This window comes from Juglans microcarpa x Juglans regia, chromosome 4D, assembly GCF_004785595.1.
Source record: "Juglans microcarpa x Juglans regia isolate MS1-56 chromosome 4D, Jm3101_v1.0, whole genome shotgun sequence".
In the NCBI taxonomy this organism is placed as follows: domain Eukaryota; kingdom Viridiplantae; phylum Streptophyta; class Magnoliopsida; order Fagales; family Juglandaceae; genus Juglans; species Juglans microcarpa x Juglans regia.
The window spans coordinates 21,312,335-21,332,771 of NC_054600.1; the positions used below are offsets into that span (position 1 = coordinate 21,312,335).

Here is a 20,437-nt window from a genome sequence, read left to right on the forward strand (position 1 = left end):
TATTAAAACCTAAATTAGTCAAAAGGGAGGGGAATGAATATATAGTATTCCATAAAGAATGTCAATATAACTGCAGATTTGGCAAGTATATAGAAGACTAGTTACCAGAAGCATAATTTGTAGCTAACATGAACCAAGTTGCCAGATGTGAAATTAGCATTTCAAAAACTGCAAGCCCACCCAAACGTATTTACCAATTTTTAAAACTTTGCAATTTATAAGTGGGTTTAACAAGAAGAAAAAAACCAGACAAGATGGCCTCAAACAATAAAACTACTTCAATTTAGGTATTTCATTCAAAATTAACACCAGACAAGATGTGTAATCAACTTCCTAAAATGTCCCTTAAAATGAAACTACAATATCAAATAGTGCATTAGATCATAAATATTCCAGTCACTGAAAATGAAATGAATGTATTTCATTCATTTGGCAATAAATCTCTCCATCTTATATATATAAGAATATCTACGTGTCACATGAACAACCCAAAAATAAGATGTTCTTCCTTGAAGAATGACTTCTAAGTAAATTAGAAACCTACCTAAAGTACCCAAAGCTCAAATTCTAAGCATCCTTTTGACAGCCTAGTAGTGAAATAATATTATTTTGTAATGTACCATTAACTGAGGTACGCCACAAATAACCAAGAACAATGAGCAAAAACTCTAAGAAATGACATTGACAAGTTCAATTCCAACTAAGTTAAAACTAGTCATAGAATACATCAAGTAATACTTGTAAAATGGTAGACTATATCAGATTCATAGACTGTATTGTTGCTTTATATCCTTCTTTATACATGTAATATTTATTTTATTTTGCGCCTATAACACAATAGTATCTCTTTCTCGTATCTCTTCCCCAACTCTCCATTTCTGTAAAAGTGTATCAATTAATTTGTGGTAAAAATATTTCAAAACATGAATCTAACACAAAAAAAAAAAAAATGCATAAAAAAACTTGAGAATCAAACCCAAAATATGAGTAAACTCAGATCTAGGTCTAATCATGATTCATCATTCGCAAAACAGAAGAATGCAAAATCTAGATTTGGGTCTCATTAGTTTTAGCCTTTTTCACGTCATATATTAGACAAAAGCTCTACTTCCTCATTCATATTAAGTTTAAACAAACACGCACAAACACAAAATAAAATTGATAGAAGACAAGCCTTCTCTCATTATCTCAAAGTTGTAGATCTCAGAACACAGAGCATGTTGAAAACGAACCATCTTGGAGTCGTCGAAAGTAGGTCACTGGGCTAGCAGCAAAACTAGTCCTTGCTTGGCTAAACTTGCAAAAGAACACATACCCAAATCAATAGAGAGAGAGAGAGAGAGAGGGAGAGAGAGAGAGAACATAATCTTGGGTTCTTGACGTCAACGACAGAGAGGCCATCGACTGGCGGAGCGACACAATCATGAAGACGGAGGGAACGAAGCTTCGTCGGCAGAGGAAGAATGGCTGGGATGCTAAGGTTTTGGCAAAAGAGAAAAGAGAAGAGAGAGAGAGCAGAGAGGAGTGATCGAAACTCTGGGGTAATAAAATGTTCTAAAAAAAATTTCCTTATAAAACCCGGGTACAAACCCGAACCCTATACCCGGACCCTATATACCTAGGTTTTCCTATACAGGCCAGTACCCCGGGTTTTGGACCGGGCAGGGAAAAAACCTGGCTCGGATGAACAGTCCTACAGTTCAGATGAATGTGAGTTGCCAAATTCTAGTTTAAGAAAATTTACATTTTGTAAACTTGAAATTTAATCATATTTATTTTTAAGTATAACTGTAGTATTGGCATATTTCAACTGGGTATAAAGTGTTCATGAGCTTTTGATGGACTTGTTACTGAGCGTATTTTCATAAGAAATAATACTAGATACATTCCTAAGGGTTGCAAGCTCTACAAATGCCTTTTGAAAAAAAAGTATAGTCCACTATTAAAAAATAGATTACAAATTTGTTATTTTTTAAAAAGAATGTATGGGGATTACACACCCTAAGAGTATGCAAATCATTTCTCTTTTTTCAAAACTATTTTACATGAGACAAAAATTCAAACAAGTTGCAAAACATCTACACAGACATGAATAAATGTTATAAGTCCATTTTATATGTTTTTTTCTCTCGTGTTTGAGACAATTTTTGCTCTATTTGAAACTAGCAACCCAAGTAACCCAACCTTTCCAATCCTAAGGGATGATGCAATAATCTTGGGGTGAGCAGTATATGTCGACCTCTTAATTTCGAAACTCATCATGTTCACACTCTTGAGGCCATCAGAGTGAGAGATTTTTTCTTTAAATTACCCAATGTATACTTAAGAAAAACTCTTTACTTAAAGCTTGTTCATTCTCGAGATTAATCGGCACTCTATCTCAGACATCTGATGTCATTATATAAATAAAAGACTAAACCTCTTCCTCCAAACCAAGACGCAGAGATTGTGCTGTCTTCCCGAGAGTTTAGGTTACACTGGTGAGTCTTAAGGACTTTGATGTGGGGTGGTTACTTCTCCTGTCATAAAAAAAATAAAATAAAATAAAATAAAAACGGTCGAGTCCTTTGTCTGTAGTTTAATGCGATAATGAAACTAAAATGTTGCAAATTGAATGCCCTTTGATAAGCAAATGGCAGTTGAAAACCGTGTATATAAATATAAATTAATTAATTTCTTCATTAAGATTATTATTTTACTTTGAAAAATAATATTTACAGTCATAAAATGCGTAAGCATCGCACACTCATTTTGAAAAAAATGAATAAATATAATATTAATATAAAAAAATTAATTTTTTATAAGTTTATATAAATTGATTCAACTCTTTTTTTAAATAGAGCGCGTGACGCTTACACAACTCATAATTGCATCTAACATTAGTGAACATGGACGGTGCTTCAACACATTTTTTCAAACCCGGTTGTACAGTAAATGGGAAAACATGAATGGAAGTATACTCTCACTACTCTCACCTATAAAAATTCACTGACAAAACCCACCGATTGAGTTATTTTTATTAACTTAATGATTAAGGAAGTTTTTTTTAATGAGTTTGTAATTTTTTTTTTTGTATTTTTTAAAATGTTTAAAGTGTTTAAAAAAATGTTTGGAAAAAAATAAAAAGTTTTGCCGTTCGGTGAGGAGTGTGGCATCACCCATAAAAAAAATCTCGCGAGGGAAGTTGTTGGAATATAGAAAATCACATAGAAAAATTAGAATTACAGTCTCTAGAAACCAAACAGAAAGTTTTATCTTAAAATTGTAAATAATCAGTTGAGTTAGTTAAATCTGTTACAGCTATACAGTTAAGTTGGTTAAGTTTGTTATAGCTATGCTTGGGTAAATGAAGTGTATAAATAGACCCTTTGTACAGTCCTTTTAATCTCACGAAAGCAATGAGAATATATACAAGTTTTCATGCAGTTCTCTGTTTTCCATTATAAAGTTTTACATAGTATCAGAGCCAGGTTAAGAAAAGTCTTCCGCTGAAATCTTCCATTCTTCTTGCTTCTTGACATTTTTTTTCTGTTTCTTGCTTTTATGGAAAACTCTGAAACTCCTTCTGAGAGAGCTTCTATGGCTAATCCTCCTATGCCGAATCCTTGTGATGATTCCTCGAGCCAGTACTATCTTCATCCTTCTGACAATCCAGGAGCACTTCTTGTATCTGAAATCTTTACAGGTGAGAACTATATTGCATGGAGTCGATCGATTTCAATTGCACTCACTGTCAAGAATAAAATCTCCTTTATTGATGGAACTTTACTTCAACCTAGAATTGATACTGATTCTAGACTTCGAATTGCTTGGCTAAGAGCAAATAATCTAGTGCTCTCATGGTTAATGAACTCAATTTCCAAAGAAATCCGTGGCAGTCTTCTTTATTTTACAACTGCTTTGGACATTTGGGAGGAACTAAAGACAAGATATCTTAGAAGTGATGGTCCGAGAGTTTTCTCTCTTGAAAAATCCCTCAGTTCCATTTCTCAAGGTTCTAAAACTATTACTGAATATTTCAGTGAATTTAAAACCTTGTGGGATGAATATATCAGCTATAGACCTATTCCGAGTTGTAAATGTGGAAATCTTGGTAGGTGCACCTGCAGTATTCTCAAGAATCTCACAGATCGACAACAGTCTGATTATGTGATAAAATTCTTGGTTGGATTACATGATTCATACTCAGCCATCAGAAGTCAATTACTCCTTCAATCCCCCCTACCATCAATGAGTAAAGTATTTTCTTTGTTACTACAAGAAGAAAGTCAAAGGTCTCTGTCTAACAGTATTGGAATTTCCTTAGATTCTCATGCCATGATTGCTGCTCAACCTCAAAGACAATCATCTGCTGGTGCTAGATACACGAAGCAAAAAGGGAAAACAGATTTGGTTTGTTCTCATTGTGGCTATTCTGGCCATCTTGCAGACAAATGTTTTCAACTCATTGGATATCCTCCTGGATGGAAAGGTCCTAAAGGGAAAAGATCACTCAATATGCAATCTGGAAATTCATCATATGCACAACCCATTGCAAACAATGCATCTTCATTAGAACAATATTCAAGTATTCCCAATATGATATTTTCTCAAGAACAAATCAAAAATCTGCTTACTCTAGCAAATAGCCTATCCAATTCCAATATTAACACTAATTCCACAGCTAATGTTGTCTCCACTTCAGATATATCTTATTCTTCAGCTAATATTGTTTCCTTTTCAAAGAATTCCTATACTTGGATTCTTGACACAGGAGCAACAGATCATATGATATGTTCTCCTCATCTATTTGATTCCAAAAACTTACTTAGCAAACCTTCTAAAGTCCATTTACCAAATGGACAATCTGTTCCCATCATTTTTTCTGGAAATGTTAAACTTTCTCCTGATATAATCCTCCAAAATGCACTGTTTGTTCCTTCTTTCAATATCAATCTGATTTCTGCTTCAAGATTGACTAAAGATAATTCTATTGGATTGTTCTTCATTCAATCCAAATGCATTTTGCAGGACTTGAGCAAATGGAGGATGATTGGGCTTGCTGAAGTCAAATCTGGTTTATACCACTTATCTTTTCCTGCCTTAAATAAAAGAAAAATGCCTGATTTGATTGGTCCTTCTTCTACTGCCTTAGTTCATTCATGTAATAACAATCCTCATATATGGCATCTTAGATTAGGGCATATTCCATCTACAAGATTACAAATAATTAGTAATCTTGACCCTTCTGTAAAAGTTTCACAAAATCATGTATGTGAAATATGTCCCTTAGCTAAACAAAAGAAGCTTCCATATCCTGTATCAAACAGTCAATCAAATAAAAATTTCCAGTTAGTTCATGTTGACATCTAGGGTCCCTTTTCTACAGTTTCTTATTCTGGATATAGCTATTTTCTTACAATCATAGATGACCATAGTCGTTTTACATGGCTATATCTCATGAAAGCAAAATCTGATACAAGATCTATACTTACCAGTTTTATCAAATATGCTCAAACTCAATTCAACACAAATATTCAAACTCTTCGAACAGATAATGGTCAGGAGTTTAACATGCCTCTTTTCTATCAAGAGCATGGAATAATACATCAATTATCATGTGTTGAATCTCCACAGCAAAATGGTAGGGTTGAAAGAAAACATCAACACCTACTAAATGTTGCTAGAGCCCTTCTATTTCAAAGCAATTTACCTCTATCTTACTGGACAGATTGTGTTTTGACAGCTACCCATCTCATTAATCGTACCCCTTCTTCAATCTTAAACAATCAGTCACCATATTACCTCTTATTCCATAAACAACCAACTTACAAATATCTCAAAGTATTTGGATGTTTGTGTTTTGCAAGCACACTAAAAAATAATCGAGGGAAGTTTTCACCTAAAGCTTCAAAATGCATCTTTCTTGGTTATCCACCAAATGTAAAAGGATACAAAGTGCTTGATATACTTACTCTCAAAACCTTCATATCTAGAAATGTCACATTTCATGAATCCATTTTTCCATTTATTCCTAACTCTATCCATATCCCATTTGTTTTTCCAAATTCTCCTCAAATATATGACTGCCCTACCACAGAAAATTCTCTTTCACCTTCTACAGAAAATTCTGCTTCACCTTCTCCAGAAAATTCTGTTTCATTACCATCTCATAATATTACAAATCTGAGAAGATCTGAAAGAATTAGGCATTCTCCTCAATACTTGCAGAATTATTATTGTGGTAATTTGATTAAAAGTTCTTCAGCTGTCCATGAACCTCCTTGCTATCCTTCTTCAGGTAAACCTTATTCAATTCTTTCTTTCATTTCTGATTCTAAACTTTCCAACAATCACAAAGCTTTTGCTCATGCTGTCTCTTCTATATCTGAACCAAGAACTTTTAAACAAGCCATCTCACAACCTCAATGGCAACAAGCCATGGCAGATGAAATTAAAGCTCTTGAAACTAATAAAACTTGGGAACTTGCAATTTTGCCTCCTAACAAAAAGGCAATAGGTTGCAAATGGGTTTATCGCATAAAATTTAAAGCTAATGGCACATTGGACAGACACAAAGCTAGATTGGTAGCCAAGGGCTACACTCAACAAGAGGGACTTGACTTCTCTGATACTTTTTCACCTGTTGCTAGAATGACAACAGTGAGAATATTACTAGCTGTAGCCGCATCAAACAATTGGTATTTACATCAACTTGATGTAAATAATGCTTTTTTGCATGGAGATTTAAATGAAGAGGTATATATGCAGCTACCACCTGGTTTTTCTACCCCTAATGACCCTCGAGTATGCAAACTCAAAAAGAGTTTATATGGCCTAAAGCAGGCCTCAAGGCAGTGGTTTTCAAAACTGTCCACTTCACTACTTCAATTTGGTTTTACTCAAGGAAAGTCAGATTCATCTCTTTTTATCAAGAAAACTGAAAATAGTTTCATTGCTCTATTGATATATGTAGATGATGTCATTGTTGCTTCCACCAACTTAGAACTTATATCTGCTGTGAAGGATTTTTTGCATAAATCTTTTACAATAAAAGACTTGGGTGAATTGAAGTACTTTTTGGGGATTGAGGTAGCTAGGTCAGCCAAAGGTATTGCTCTATGTCAAAGAAAGTATGCCCTTGACATTCTACATGATAGTGGTTTTTCTGGATGCAAACCAACTGCTTTCCCTATGGAATCAACCTTGAAATTAACTGCAAATGACTCATCAGACCCTCTATCTGATCCAGCATCTTATAGAAGACTAGTGGGTCGATTGTTGTATCTAACAATTACTAGACCTGATCTTGCTTATTCAGTACAGGCATTGAGTCAATTTATGGCCAATCCTAGCACCTCACATCTCAAGGCAGCAGAGAGAGTTCTTAGATACATCAAGGCAACACCAGACCAAGGGATTTTCTTATCTGCCAAGTCTCCACTACATCTAAAGGCTTACTCAGACAGTGATTGGGGCGGCTGCATTGATACTAGAAGGAGTGTCACTGGTTTTGCAATATTTCTAGGAGATTCTCTCATCTCTTGGAAATCAAAGAAACAACCCACAATCAGTAGGTCCTCTGCAGAGTCTGAATATTGAGCATTAGCATCAACTACTTGTGAACTTCAATGGTTAAATTACCTGTTATTTGATTTAACCATTGAACATACTCAAGCTGCACTTCTATACACGGATAGTAAACCTGCCTCTGAGATTGCATCAAACCCAGTACACCACGAGAGGACAAAGCATATCCAATTGGACTGCCATTTAGTTCGAGAAAAGCTGCAGGAAGGTCTTATAAAAATCATTCATATTCCTTCCAGATTCCAAATAGCAGATATATTAACTAAGCCTCTCGGATCTCTCAATTTTCATCACCTTATTCGCAAGATGGGAATGATTAATATACATTCTCATCTTGAGGGGGGTGTTGGAATATAGAAAATCACATAGAAAAATTAGAATTACAGTCTCTAGAAGCCAAACAGAAAGTTTTATCTTAAAATTGTAAATAATCAGTTGAGTTAGTTAAATCTGTTACAGCTATACAGTTAAGTTGGTTAAGTTTGTTATAGCTATGCTTGGGTAAATGAAGTGTATAAATAGACCCTTTGTACAGTCCTTTTAATCTCACGAAAGCAATGAGAATATATACAAGTTTTCATGCAGTCCTCTGTTTTCCATTATAAAGTTTTACAGAAGTGTTGAACTCACGTTTGAAATGGAGAAACACCCAATTCAAGCGTGGACATTGGTCTGCCACATCCTTTGTGTTAGTAACTCAAATGCATCCTTTAAAAAATAAAAACCCTCAAAAATGGAAAGGGAGGGTGTCCCATTCCAGAGAGAGAAAGCAGATGTTCCAGCAACTTCCAATTCTATATATTAGAAAAGAATGGAATTAAGATTACATTTGGATATTGAGATGGTCTCGACTCTAAAATAATTTGTAAATAGTAATAAATAATAATAAAATAATTTCGCTGCCTAAATGCTTGGATTCCAATCAAATGTTGGTCTTGAAGTTGAAGGTACTTAAAGTTTCTTGTTATTTTTAACAGGTTAAAATGAAAAAAAAAAAAAAAATAGGAGGATGAGGTGAGTATAAACTGCCAATCCCAGAGTTGCATCCACCCCCCACAAAAATATTTAAGGAAAGAAAAACATGAAAGGGGGAAATAGAATAAAGAAAAATCCACATCCCCTCTTTCTCCCACAAGAGGGAAGTGGCCAAAGAAGGGATACAGTATGTCTACCATTTCAAATTTATCGCCAGGTCTAGCAGAGCTTCTACTTGACGTATGGTTTGTTTTTTCTCCTGCTGCTTCAACCGACTTGCAACAGATTCAGGATCAAACCCTTGTGCATTCTGTGCTTCACTTAGTTCACACCGGACCTCTTGTAGCAACGCATCAACCTCTCTAACAAAGTCTACCCTCAAAAGTGTATCATCATCCTCAAGTGGAGGTCGAATTGGCCCTTGATGCTGTTTAGAGAACCAAAAAAAAAAAAAAAAAACTGTCACAAAGTTCTATGACAGACTAATTTTATCATTATCGTATAGCATTTGCATCAAATCTTGTTACATGTGTAACTTACCTAAAATTAAATGAAAAATCCCAGAATGCCTAATATTATCCAAAAAAGTAAATAATCTCCCACTGGGAAAGTGTTCTATTAACTTGGAGGGAATCAGAAGTGTAGAACTGTGCTTTTGTTTCCCTCTAACAGAAAGATGTTGAGCAAAACACACACCAACGATGGCAAACAAATTAAAGCATCAATAAAAAATCACACGACACACAATTTACGTGATTCGGCAACGTGCCTACGTCCACAGAGCTGCATAAGTTTTATTGATTCATAGAAGATTACAATCACACAATCTCAACTCACTCTCTACGGCTTTTTCTTTCTCACAATATGCACTCACACTGCCTCTTTTGTTCACTCTGAAAACTACTGAAAATCATGTACAAGAGATCAAAATATTACATATTTATAGAAAACGGCACTGGAAATCCTAATTGGCAAAAAAATACGTCATTCGCTCGAGCGGCGTGTCAAGCGCGCTTTGAGCCAACAACCAATAAACATTGGCTCGAGGGGTGTGTCGAGCACAGCTCGAGCGAACACTAGGGTTTGTGTCTCACTTGAACCTACTGCCGTGCAAGACTCGAGCAAACTCATAGGTTGAACTTCGCTCGAGCCCACTGTCGAGCACACCTCGAGCGAAACTCAACCCACAAACTCAAGAGTTGAGTTTCGCTCAAGCGCCAGGTTGAGTGACAGTCGAGTGAACTCACGGGTTGCACCTTTTCTGCTCACGAATCAGGCTCCACATGCAACCCAACAAAAGAGAAATTCGTTTTTTCCTCCAATTAGTCTAGTTATTTTCTACATGTTATTAACAATCAAAACCAAACTCCTAGAGGTTTGCTCGGGAGGCAAAGGCCTTGGTCATGATGGTTTGCTCCTTCCAGGTCTAAGGTTCAAACCCTATTCAAACAATTTCTTGGGCCCATCGGACTAAGGAGATTTCCCCTTGAATTATCTGAGGTGCACTTACAGGAAACTCCTTGCTGCGGGCCTGTGCACCCTTGGGATAAGTAGGGACTTTGTTCTCGGACACCCCGTGCCAATAAAAGAAAAAAATCAAAACCAATTCTTATTGATATCTCATTCTGTGCTTTAATGAAATAAGTAGTTAGATGCATTTGCCCCTACATGGAGAGATGGCTATGGTTCTGACTCAATAGGGCTTGTGCCACTTCTGATTCCAACTGTGCATACACTAAAGAGTGTGGCAGATTTTAGAGAATCACCAGTATGTCATTGTATACACGTAAAAAAAGGTTTCTTTAGTATCATTGATAAGGAAAGAGCATCATATGGTTGAGATTAAAACCATAGAACAGACATCCAGAGCCAAAAAGAAAAAAGAACAAGAGGAGGGCAGGTATAAGATGTTATAACTTATAACAGATCCTTGAGTTCAGCAAGAAACATACTTCGTAGCTGTGTCTATCATGTAGTTCAATAAAAACCATAAATGGTTTGAATATTTGCAGGTTACCTTATCAATGTCAAATCCTGCTGGAACAAGAATGCTAAACGGATCCTCTCTTGGAAAGGTATCAACCATGAGCTTTTTGCATTCCTTCAGCCAGCCTTCGTCACCAAACTCATCATGGATACTCAAAAGATCATTGAGCAGTCTCATGGCAGGGGTGGCCTCCCTTTTCAGAATCTCAGTCTCAAATTCGAAGTAAATTTAGATCTTTATAATTTTCCCTCAAGAAGAAAAATAGAAAATGAAAAGAAAGGGCCTGGCTTATTATGGTACAAGATGTACTAGGGTGGACATAAACATGTCTGGAACTCAACTTAAAATCAGCATGATCTCAGATAATATGTGAAAAAGTATATCAATTAATTTCAGCTCCAAGATATTTTGAGCTTCAAGCCAGTTCTACAAATCAACTGCTAGTTCAAGAAAAATCTTGCAAAATATCTAAACAAGAAAGGCGGAACTTTGATTAGGGCTTAATGATACAAACCAGATTAAGAAATGCAGTAAACTTCATTTGAATAACAAATATAAAAAATCAGATTGGAAGACACCTATAGTACTTCACTTCCAAATATGACATTTTCTTACAAAAGGAAATTATAGGCATAGAGACAGACTCCTTCACTACTGGAGCCACTGAAAGATAAGCCACGCATGTTTTTTAGATTCAGATGATACAAATTACTTAAGAGGCATTTTATTAGGAGATAATACATATTATCAAGGCTTAAAAATTCAGCATTAGAAACGTTAGAAGAAGAAAATTAATTATACAACTAAAATTGCTTTTACAATTGTCTTAAAAAATTTAAGTTGACTTTCACTGAAGTTCTTGAGAAGTTTTAAGAAAGTTCAAAGCCTTTTGCATATTGGCTTAAAAAAATTTAAGATGACTTGCGCTGAAGTTCAAGAGAAGTTTAGCAAACCACATACCTCAACCCTTCTGTATAACAGATCAAGACTTCTTATAGCATCCTTTTCCTCCTATAAAAGTGTGAGAAATATTGGAATCAACACTAGAGAGAGAGAGAGAGAGAGAGAAGACATCATCTCAAAAATTCTATTGACCTCATACTCTAGTTGTAAGATTTGCACACAAAAAAAAGGACAAGGGAGAACCATATACTGAAAAGAATGAAGGAGTTCCCAAATTTCCCTTTTGTAAGTCCTGACTAAATATATTTGTTATAAATATAAAAACAGGTTACATACCAAAAAATAAATAAATATATTTTTTATCAGTAAAGAAAGGTTATTTTATTGAGCTATTGGTGGGATATCTTGTTCTTTCTAAGTGACAAGCCTCCAAGAAGATGACATCTAAATACCGCTTTGTTAAAACAATCATATGTTACAGAGCAGCTTTGGTCATCAGAGTCCTTATTCAATAACGATGCTTCACTCATAAGAAATGGGACATATCACCAACTTACATAGGATAAGAGAAATAGTATTCTCTAATCACTTCCTCACTTATTCACTTTTCCTTCCTGAGAATTCAGGTTCATGATTTCTATATAGAAATTCCAGATTTCAATCTTTGATACAAATTGTTATCTTCAAACTTTTGTGAAAAATCGAACTTTCTTTACAAAATAAGTGGCACTGTATCATTTACAAATATTTGAGATTTGTTAGACTGATTCTAAAATGCAATAACATTTCTCCAACTAAAGAGAAATGTTAATTTGAATGTTACAGGGATTGCAAATTTTGAAATCGGCACATTAAAAAGTCACTTCACAAACAAAGAATGCCACAAATCCTTGGATGAATTGACATTCAAGGCTAGAGACCTTTCCTATGGAATCTTACTTGGAGAACAAGCCCCCACCCCCCAAGTGAAGATTCTTATCACAGACAACATGAGGAAGCAGGCATCACAGTGATTAACCAGTGCTGCATGTGTAAGAAGAATGAGAAATCTGTTGATGATCATCTTCGGCTGCATTGCAAGGTTTCCAACGCCTTACAGGTCATGGTTTTTGGCCTATTTGGGATTGGTTGAGCTATGACTACTCAAGTGGTGGATCGTTAGCATGTTAAAAAGGACAACTTAGTAGCAATCAATGTGATTTATTATGGAGGATGATCTGCTCTTGCTTAAGGATGATCCTCTCTTGCTTATTGTGGAGTACTTGGTGAGAAAAAAATGAGTATAGTTTTACGAGTGTTAAAATCAATGTCGGAGCTGCAGACATCTTTTCTTAACACCCTCTTTCATTGGATAGTGCTTCAAAACAATTTAGCTTTTTCTGTTTCTTCTTTTCAGGATTTGCTAGCAGTTTTCCCATTTCCTACTTAGGTGGATCTCTTGTATACTTCCTGTGTACTGAAGTAACACCCATTTTATGTCTGAATAAACTTTCCTACTTATAAAAAAACAAAAAAGAAAAAAAGATGAAAAGGAATCTTAAAGACAACAAAAGACCAACTGACATCTCTGCGAGCAAGATCAAGGCGATTCCATATGACCATCAGTACAAGTTCAGTGAGTTCTCCTCTCTCTGCAGCTTCCTCAATTTTCTGCACAAAATAAAGTGCTCCACAGTGACAACCATCCAACATAACTTATTACTTAATGAACATGCTACCAAAGAGATGCATGTGGGCAGACAGCAATGAGATGAAGTGTCCTTACAGTGAAGACAAAATTTTCATTGTAATGACTATGTGAAGAAAACCAACCAAAGACAAAGGGGATTTCCTCTCAGAAAAATTTCTACATGCTTATATGTGTGCAAAAAACAATGTAGAAAGAAAATATTCTCCTAGTTTTAGAGGAAGAATCTCTTGACAAATTAAGCCATTCATGAAGTAATGGCTATTGCTAATGTAGTTTCTGAGTACCTCTTCCACTTCTTCAGCAGCTATGATGAAGCTTGAAACTAATCTCCGTGCTTTTTTGACATCTTGTTCCGGATATCCCTGCAAACGCATGGCCATTTCACGATACTCTTGGACCTTTCTTTCCTCTTCTTCATCTTCCTCTTGACGTCTTCTATGCAACTCCTTTGTCGTCTCCCGCTGCCGGGCTTGCCATTCCTAACCTAGAGAAGGTTAATGCCAACTCCAAATCGTGTATATTACACATATCACAACTTCAACATTACAAGGATTACAGATTAGGTTTAATATTCAGGCTACATAACATTGTTGTAGGCAGAATTCAGACTATGCCCCCAATATTCATAAATCAATATCTAAGTAGTCCATAAAGCTTGGTCAGCCAATCCATCAAATAAACGTATTAAATATTAACATCAATACCCTTTTTTATAGGTAGATAAAGTTTTATTGAATCAAGTAAATAGGCGTAGATCAAGTACACAAGAAGTAAAAACATATGAAAAATTTAACATGGGAAAAAACAATATATGATATAACTTATAAGTAGTAACATGGGAAGAGTTTCTTATTTCATAATAGGTGACCATGAAAAGAGCCTCATCTTTAACTTCCATGTCAATTGCAATTTCAGAAACATAAACTCAGATTGGTCAATCTGTTAGCTGTAAAGGCATTATATTAAAAAAATATTACGAATTAATGATTTAGTGGTAGATATAGCTACTCTACAAGATACCGATCTTAGAAATCCAAGGAATTCAGCTGAATCTTCAGGAAAAAAAAACGATTACCGATAATCATCAAGAACATGGAAAGACAAGAAAAGAAGAGACACCCAATTAAGCAAAAGGTGGAAAGCAAGCCATAGCTTATATCAAAGGCTACATACATCATCATAATACTCCTTCGGAAGCCCATCTATGAGCGGTTCATCTTTGCTCACGCTCCTCCTCAGAACTGGTTACCGAATCCCAACAGAAAAAGAGAGAGGAAAGAAAAAACTTCCAAGAGATTAGAAAATACTAGACTTTAAAAGGGTAAAAGGTATTGTGGTGCTGGGAACTAACCTGAGAGGGATGAGTACTTGGGTTTAAAAGGAGAAGAGAATGGAAGCACTGGAAGCCTAGCGAGCACTGCGGGGTGAGTTGGTAATGGCGGGGGAAGTAAGCACGTTAGCTTCAACACCTTTGCCTCCATTTTCACTCTAGAGATAATTACCCAAAGACAGCCAGGGATATAGTTATACTTAGAATAGTGCAGCAATTACTACTTGGGCCTAGAAAGAAAGGAGGAGAGCTTTTCGACACTCAGTTTGAGCTCCTTAAGACAGGTTTTTCTACACGTTCCTGGATCCGTGGTTTGGTTTTGGGCCGTTGGCCTCTGGGAATAAATGACTGCCGAGGGTGGCCTTTTAGGGATTTGGATCTGCTGACAAAATTCTAAAGTTTAAAAATGAGAAATAAATAAAAAATAATAATAATATTTACAGTCGTGAATTGCGCAAGAATTACGCAATCTTTTTGAGAAAGTGAAAAAATATGACATCCACATGATAAAAAACTAGTTTTTTAATAGTAGACCATACTTTTTTTTAAACAGATTGCATTGCAATTACACACTTAACGACTGTATTTAACATTACAAATGCATCTCATAATATTTTTAGAAGATCCAAATCTGATTTTTAGTACTGTGGGTTGAAATATACTATCTTAAATACAGTTTTAAATTAAAAAAAGTTTTTAAATGAATCTAAGACTCAAATTCAATTCATTTAATAAATAGTTGTGCAACCTGTAATAAATAGTCAAGATTGAAGATTTGTTTAGTTTTTTAATTTCTAATTTTTTTCTTGGCTAGAATATGTTTACCATATTAGTGATATTATTACGTTGAAGTGGCATTTTCTTTGGGAGAGTTTCTGGGAGGGGAATGTTCATGTAGCCCAAGAAATTGTTAAAGACATGTGGTTGAAATGCCGTAGAAGTAGGCAGTGTAATGTAATATTCTTCATTTTTCCAGTTGAAAGTATCAAAGATGTCAAAGAAAGTTACATAAAACTTGAAGGCCCCTTTCTCCCTCCTTTAGATTTCAAGCCAAAAAAAGACAAAAGGAAATACCAACAACAACAACAATATATATATATATATATATATATATATATATATATATATATATGGAAACTCCTACTCCACCTAAAACTACAGTTTATAAGTATAGTATTTTTAAAACTATATTGCCTGTCCAACGCCAGCTACAAAATTATAACCTTCCATTCTCAGAGAAGATTATAAGGCCATATGGATGAAGAAAGAAATCACTTGTTAAGGCTGGCATTGCTTCACTTTGAGTCCAGACACCAGCACCTATAGTTTGGTCGTGAAATCTCATAAAGCTCATCTGCAGTCATCTGTTCAAGTTCCTCGGCTTTAAAGGAACCATAGTTGCTGGTAGTGTTTTGGGAATGGTAAGCAGTAGTTGATATCTCAATACCATCTTTCTGATGATTTAAGCTACGCATTCTCTTGTAGAGCCGCATCACAGACACACAATCTTCATATGGATCATGAACACCAGCCTGGATATCGTACCTGTGAAACCAAAACCTTGTGACCCTACTAAATATTAACTAAAGCACTTACAGAGTCAGCACCACTTTTCCAAGTAAATTAGAGCAGGACTTCTATGCCAAGTCCCACAGCTTTAGGAATAGATGAACAGAACAAGAACAAACTATTTTATATATTTGACTTCTCCAAAACAAAACTGCAATCACTCACAAGTTCACAACCCAATGAAGTATGCTCGATGAAGATTCTAAGAACTACAACCTAAACAAGTCTAAATTTGATGTTTACTACATAAACATGTGTGTATTTAACGAGTCTTTCTTTATCCTTTCTCGAGGTCCCTCTTGGTCGTTCTGATAATATGTTTCCGTTCACTTGGCTTTGTATTGGAAAATAAAGTTTATGATAGACAAACTGAAAACAATTCCCAAAAGCAACAAAACTAAGAGAGTGACATCTAATGTTTACATGGAGGAAAACATGCCAAATTTGTCATTTCCACCATAAATAATGACTTCACAAATTTTATGATGTCAAATTTAAATCTTTATGGTTCAAGAGAAGAAGAATTTACTATGAGCACAATACCAAGCCATAGGACCAAGTTTCTTTGGATAAAAACCATCCGCAATCTAAAGTAATTTTAAGAGAATCCAAAGAAAACTCGAGAGCACTAACAAATAAAAAAATAAAACAAAAAAGAGGACAAGAACTTGCCCCAGATATGTACGGGTGAGGTATTTGAGAGAGTGGCTAACTAGATTTGTTTTCATCAATGGGTAGTATTTTGCCGAATCCCTGCATTAGAATGCAAACAAAGAGGAAAGGTAACTGTTGAGCACAAAATAGAGGTAGATTTCTACACAGAAAGCTTCACTCAAATAAAAATTAGGTTCACATCAATCAAAGTATAAAAGCATAAATACGTTCCACTTTACCATCCAAAACTAGGAAGTTATGATTCAGAAATTTTTATCTTCGGGCAGAACTTTTCAGCCTAAATAGAATATATATTATATATTATCAAACTACTAGTTTCTCCAAATATTTACAATGGTCAATGCCAACACTTCTTAGGTTTGGCTGACCTGACGAGTGGAACATACATTTCACAAATACTTTTCAACAGACAAACTACAGATAATTTCTACAAAGGAGAAAAAAAAATAATACTTGCATATCATTCTCTGATCCTAACACGCATTTAAGATGCATCTGGAAACATTTGAAAACAAAAATATATAAGTTCATGATGTTTTCTGCTGCAATTGGAGGCGCAAATCCAGTCTTTATCAGACTTGGGGTCCTGATAACTAATTCCAATATTGTTACTGTCCAAATCCCTATGGTGACACTGGGAGAGAGAGAGAGAAAGAGCTATTAAATGCCAAGAGAATCAAGATTGCTCAATTTGAATAGACCATAAAGATGATGAAACGATTTTACAAAAAACAAGAAAATTATAAATAATTAAACAGTCTCATACAAGGTACTTCGTAAGATGCGGCAGATAAGTTATGGACTACACATCTCAGTTGCATATAATCATCTTGGATCAAAGTATGGCATGATTGGAGTTTCATTCAAAACTAGCAGAATACAGTGGTGACATGGGGGATGAATGACAAAAAAATAAAGTATTTGATTTAATATGGTGAAAAAACACAATAAAGTTTTGCAAGAACATAATGCCCAAACTTTTGAAGACCATGAGAGGATAGTGTTAGAATCAGAGGCCATAATTTTCAACGATCTCTCTTCTTGGATGCCTGCTCACAATAGCTCACAATTCTTCAGCTTATTTGAACATAAGGAATATTGTTGTTTTTCTTCTTATTACTAGTTGAGTGTATCCTTTTGGACACTTCCTATGTACTCAAGTTGCGCCCCTTTGTGCTTAGTAAAATTTACATTACTCATAAAGAAAAATCTAATTAAAATAAGTACAAGCAATTTTTGCAATTTTTTTTTTTTTTTTACATCAATGGTGTAATATGAGTAGGGTTTCAAATGTCATTTTGTTCACTTTATTAAAAAAAAAAAAAAAAAATCTTTCTTAATTATTGCAACACATGACAATGCCTCAATCTGTCCTGTTTTAGGCTTCCATTTCATTATACTCATCATGGATATTTTTCAAAATTAAATTTTAACATGTCCTTGTATTAAGTACTTGGGGAATCTAGAAAGAATTTCTAATACCTCAGCAGATGATCGGGATAAGTCATTCCCAAGCAATCCAAATCATGCTCTAATGCATGCCCAACAAGAAGCCTAGCCTTTCCACCGTTCAACCTTTCCCTTCCCGTGGGCTCTGCATTGTACATAATTTGCAAAATCTTTTCTCGAACTACATTAAGTGGCAAGGCATCTCTTAGATGCTCTTCTGTTAACCCAGTTATTTCAAATCTGACAAACATTCATGGCATGATAGGTGAATGATTAGCAGGTACATTCGAAATAATTCTTCTAAAACTAAGACAGCATAAAGCACATAAGCACCTATAATTAGTGATTGGGAATTGGGGACGCACATAAGTGTGCAAAATTACATTCTCATCTTCGTCAATCAGGCAAACGCTAGCACAAAGGTCAAGTGATCCATCACTTCCACCACCAACCATTTCACAATCTATAGCAATTGCTTCAGGAACTTTGCAATTTTGGTTTACAAAATTTGAGTCTGAATACAGTATTTTCACTGTTCCCTGCAACAGTTCAACCCAAGTTTTATAAGAAAAACTTTGCATGTCTAGATACAGTTTCTGCTGAGTTTCTTTGATTGATAACATCAGTTTTTGCGTGGGGTGCTTGAAGTTCTCACTAATCACCATACTTTTCTCTTATAGGTATACAAAATTTCATTGAATGAAGAAAATTGGTGAATCCCAAGTACACAGGATGTATACAAACAGAAATCGCCAATCAACATACTATTGGAGTAGGTGGAGAGACACAACAGCTTCTCTTATGCTCACTGAGAGACCTGGGGCTATCAAAAACTCTCAAGCAAAGATCACAGCCCTGTTCAGAGAAAATCTTTGAACAATTTGCTTTTGGCAATGGACCTATACAATTAAGAATATTTAAGAAAAAAACTTGAGATAAACAATTTAAAAGATGAATCAAAACAAATATGCAATACTCTAAGCAGAATGCATATGGAATAATATCCCACCGATAATATGTTCCCTAAGTGATTCAAAAGATTTGCAGTGCTTTTGACACACCCCACATCTAGGCTCATGAACTGAGTGGTTTGAGATCTTCATGTGCTCGACAAGATGGCCCTTTTTCTTATATTGTTTGTAGCATGCAGGACATTTGTGCCTGTCAATAAATAAATTAAAAAAATGCTTCAAGAATTTGGAGCCACTACGATATATTACATTGGTGACAAAACAGAAACAACCTCAGAGTCATAACGTTAACTTGTATCATTGAATTAGACAGTACGTCAATTGCGCTATTGTTATCCTTCCTTGTTCGATACCAAGTACATTATTAAAATAAGGCATGTCAGGGTTCAATAACATGAGCAGGCGGAAGGCATTGAGTAGTATGATACTTTCTAATGCTGTATTCCATGTAAGGAAGGAAGTATTGGAAAAAGAATGGTTCTAGAAACCGGACTAAGACAAGAGAAGCCAGAGATTCAAGGTTCAGTTACAAATCTCCGGGGTACTGTGTTACAAATCAACGAGTATAAGTTATTCACCACAATCCGATTGCACGAATGGACAGAGCAAGGTGAGCTTTTTAATATTGAAAATATTGTTCAAATCCTAACATTGCTCGAACAAAGGCAATAAAACCATTTGCAATAAACTAACCAACAAATTGATAGAACCCCACCCAAAAACAAAGAAGATCAAAACCCAAGCTTTCCATTTGTTCTCAGAGTTTTCCCAGCAACCAACCACACCCATTTTGAAATACATGCTATAAACTGCCGCAGAAACCTCACTAATAGCGAAAATAGAAGTGTGAGAGAAAGAGGAAGAGAGAAAAGGGAGTCGGGACCTTGTAGTTAGGGTTTTGGAAAAGTCTGCTGCTGCTGCTTCGGAGTCCATGCAGATGGAAGAATCCAAAGATGGCGGGTAATTGTTATGTGAGAATCAGGCGGAAGAATACAATTATACAAATAAGAGCACGAAATGTAGATGGAGATTGATTAACTGAGAGTGGAATTATCAGAGGCCTCGTTGTTGTGGCGACTAAAGCTTTGATAAAAATAAATAAATAAATAAAAAATAGTTTAATTGGAAAACCAGTACATGAAGTTTGTACATTTTCATAATTTGAGAATAGTTTTTAAATTTTATAAAATTGATATCTAAATTTTAAAAAATTCGTAATTAATTACCTCCGTCAATTTATATCTTTAACGGAAAGTTACATGCCAATTTTTTACTAGCTAATGTGTGACATCAATATTTACATTAGCCAATTAAAGATT

At 35.2% G+C, this 20,437-nt stretch overlaps 2 protein-coding genes across 2 annotated transcripts; both read right to left on the reverse strand.

Moving 5' to 3' along the window:
- Positions 1-8,617: 8,617 nt before the first annotated feature.
- On the reverse strand, positions 8,618-14,633 carry LOC121259443 (protein PALE CRESS, chloroplastic). The gene is made up of 7 exons (XM_041161036.1): positions 14,476-14,633; positions 14,298-14,365; positions 13,409-13,603; positions 12,998-13,084; positions 11,492-11,542; positions 10,562-10,741; positions 8,618-8,971 (listed from the first exon to the last, which is right to left on the reverse strand). The coding sequence occupies exons 1-7, from the start codon at positions 14,603-14,605 to the stop codon at positions 8,738-8,740; spliced, it is 945 nt and encodes a 314-aa protein (XP_041016970.1). The 5' UTR covers positions 14,606-14,633; the 3' UTR covers positions 8,618-8,737.
- A 993-nt stretch (positions 14,634-15,626) lies between these two features.
- On the reverse strand, positions 15,627-20,199 carry LOC121259444. Its single transcript, XM_041161038.1, has 7 exons — positions 20,002-20,199; positions 19,157-19,308; positions 18,913-19,046; positions 18,481-18,686; positions 18,181-18,387; positions 16,696-16,776; positions 15,627-15,999 (listed from the first exon to the last, which is right to left on the reverse strand). The coding sequence occupies exons 1-7, from the start codon at positions 20,049-20,051 to the stop codon at positions 15,750-15,752; spliced, it is 1,080 nt and encodes a 359-aa protein (XP_041016972.1). The 5' UTR covers positions 20,052-20,199; the 3' UTR covers positions 15,627-15,749.
- Positions 20,200-20,437: the final 238 nt, after the last annotated feature.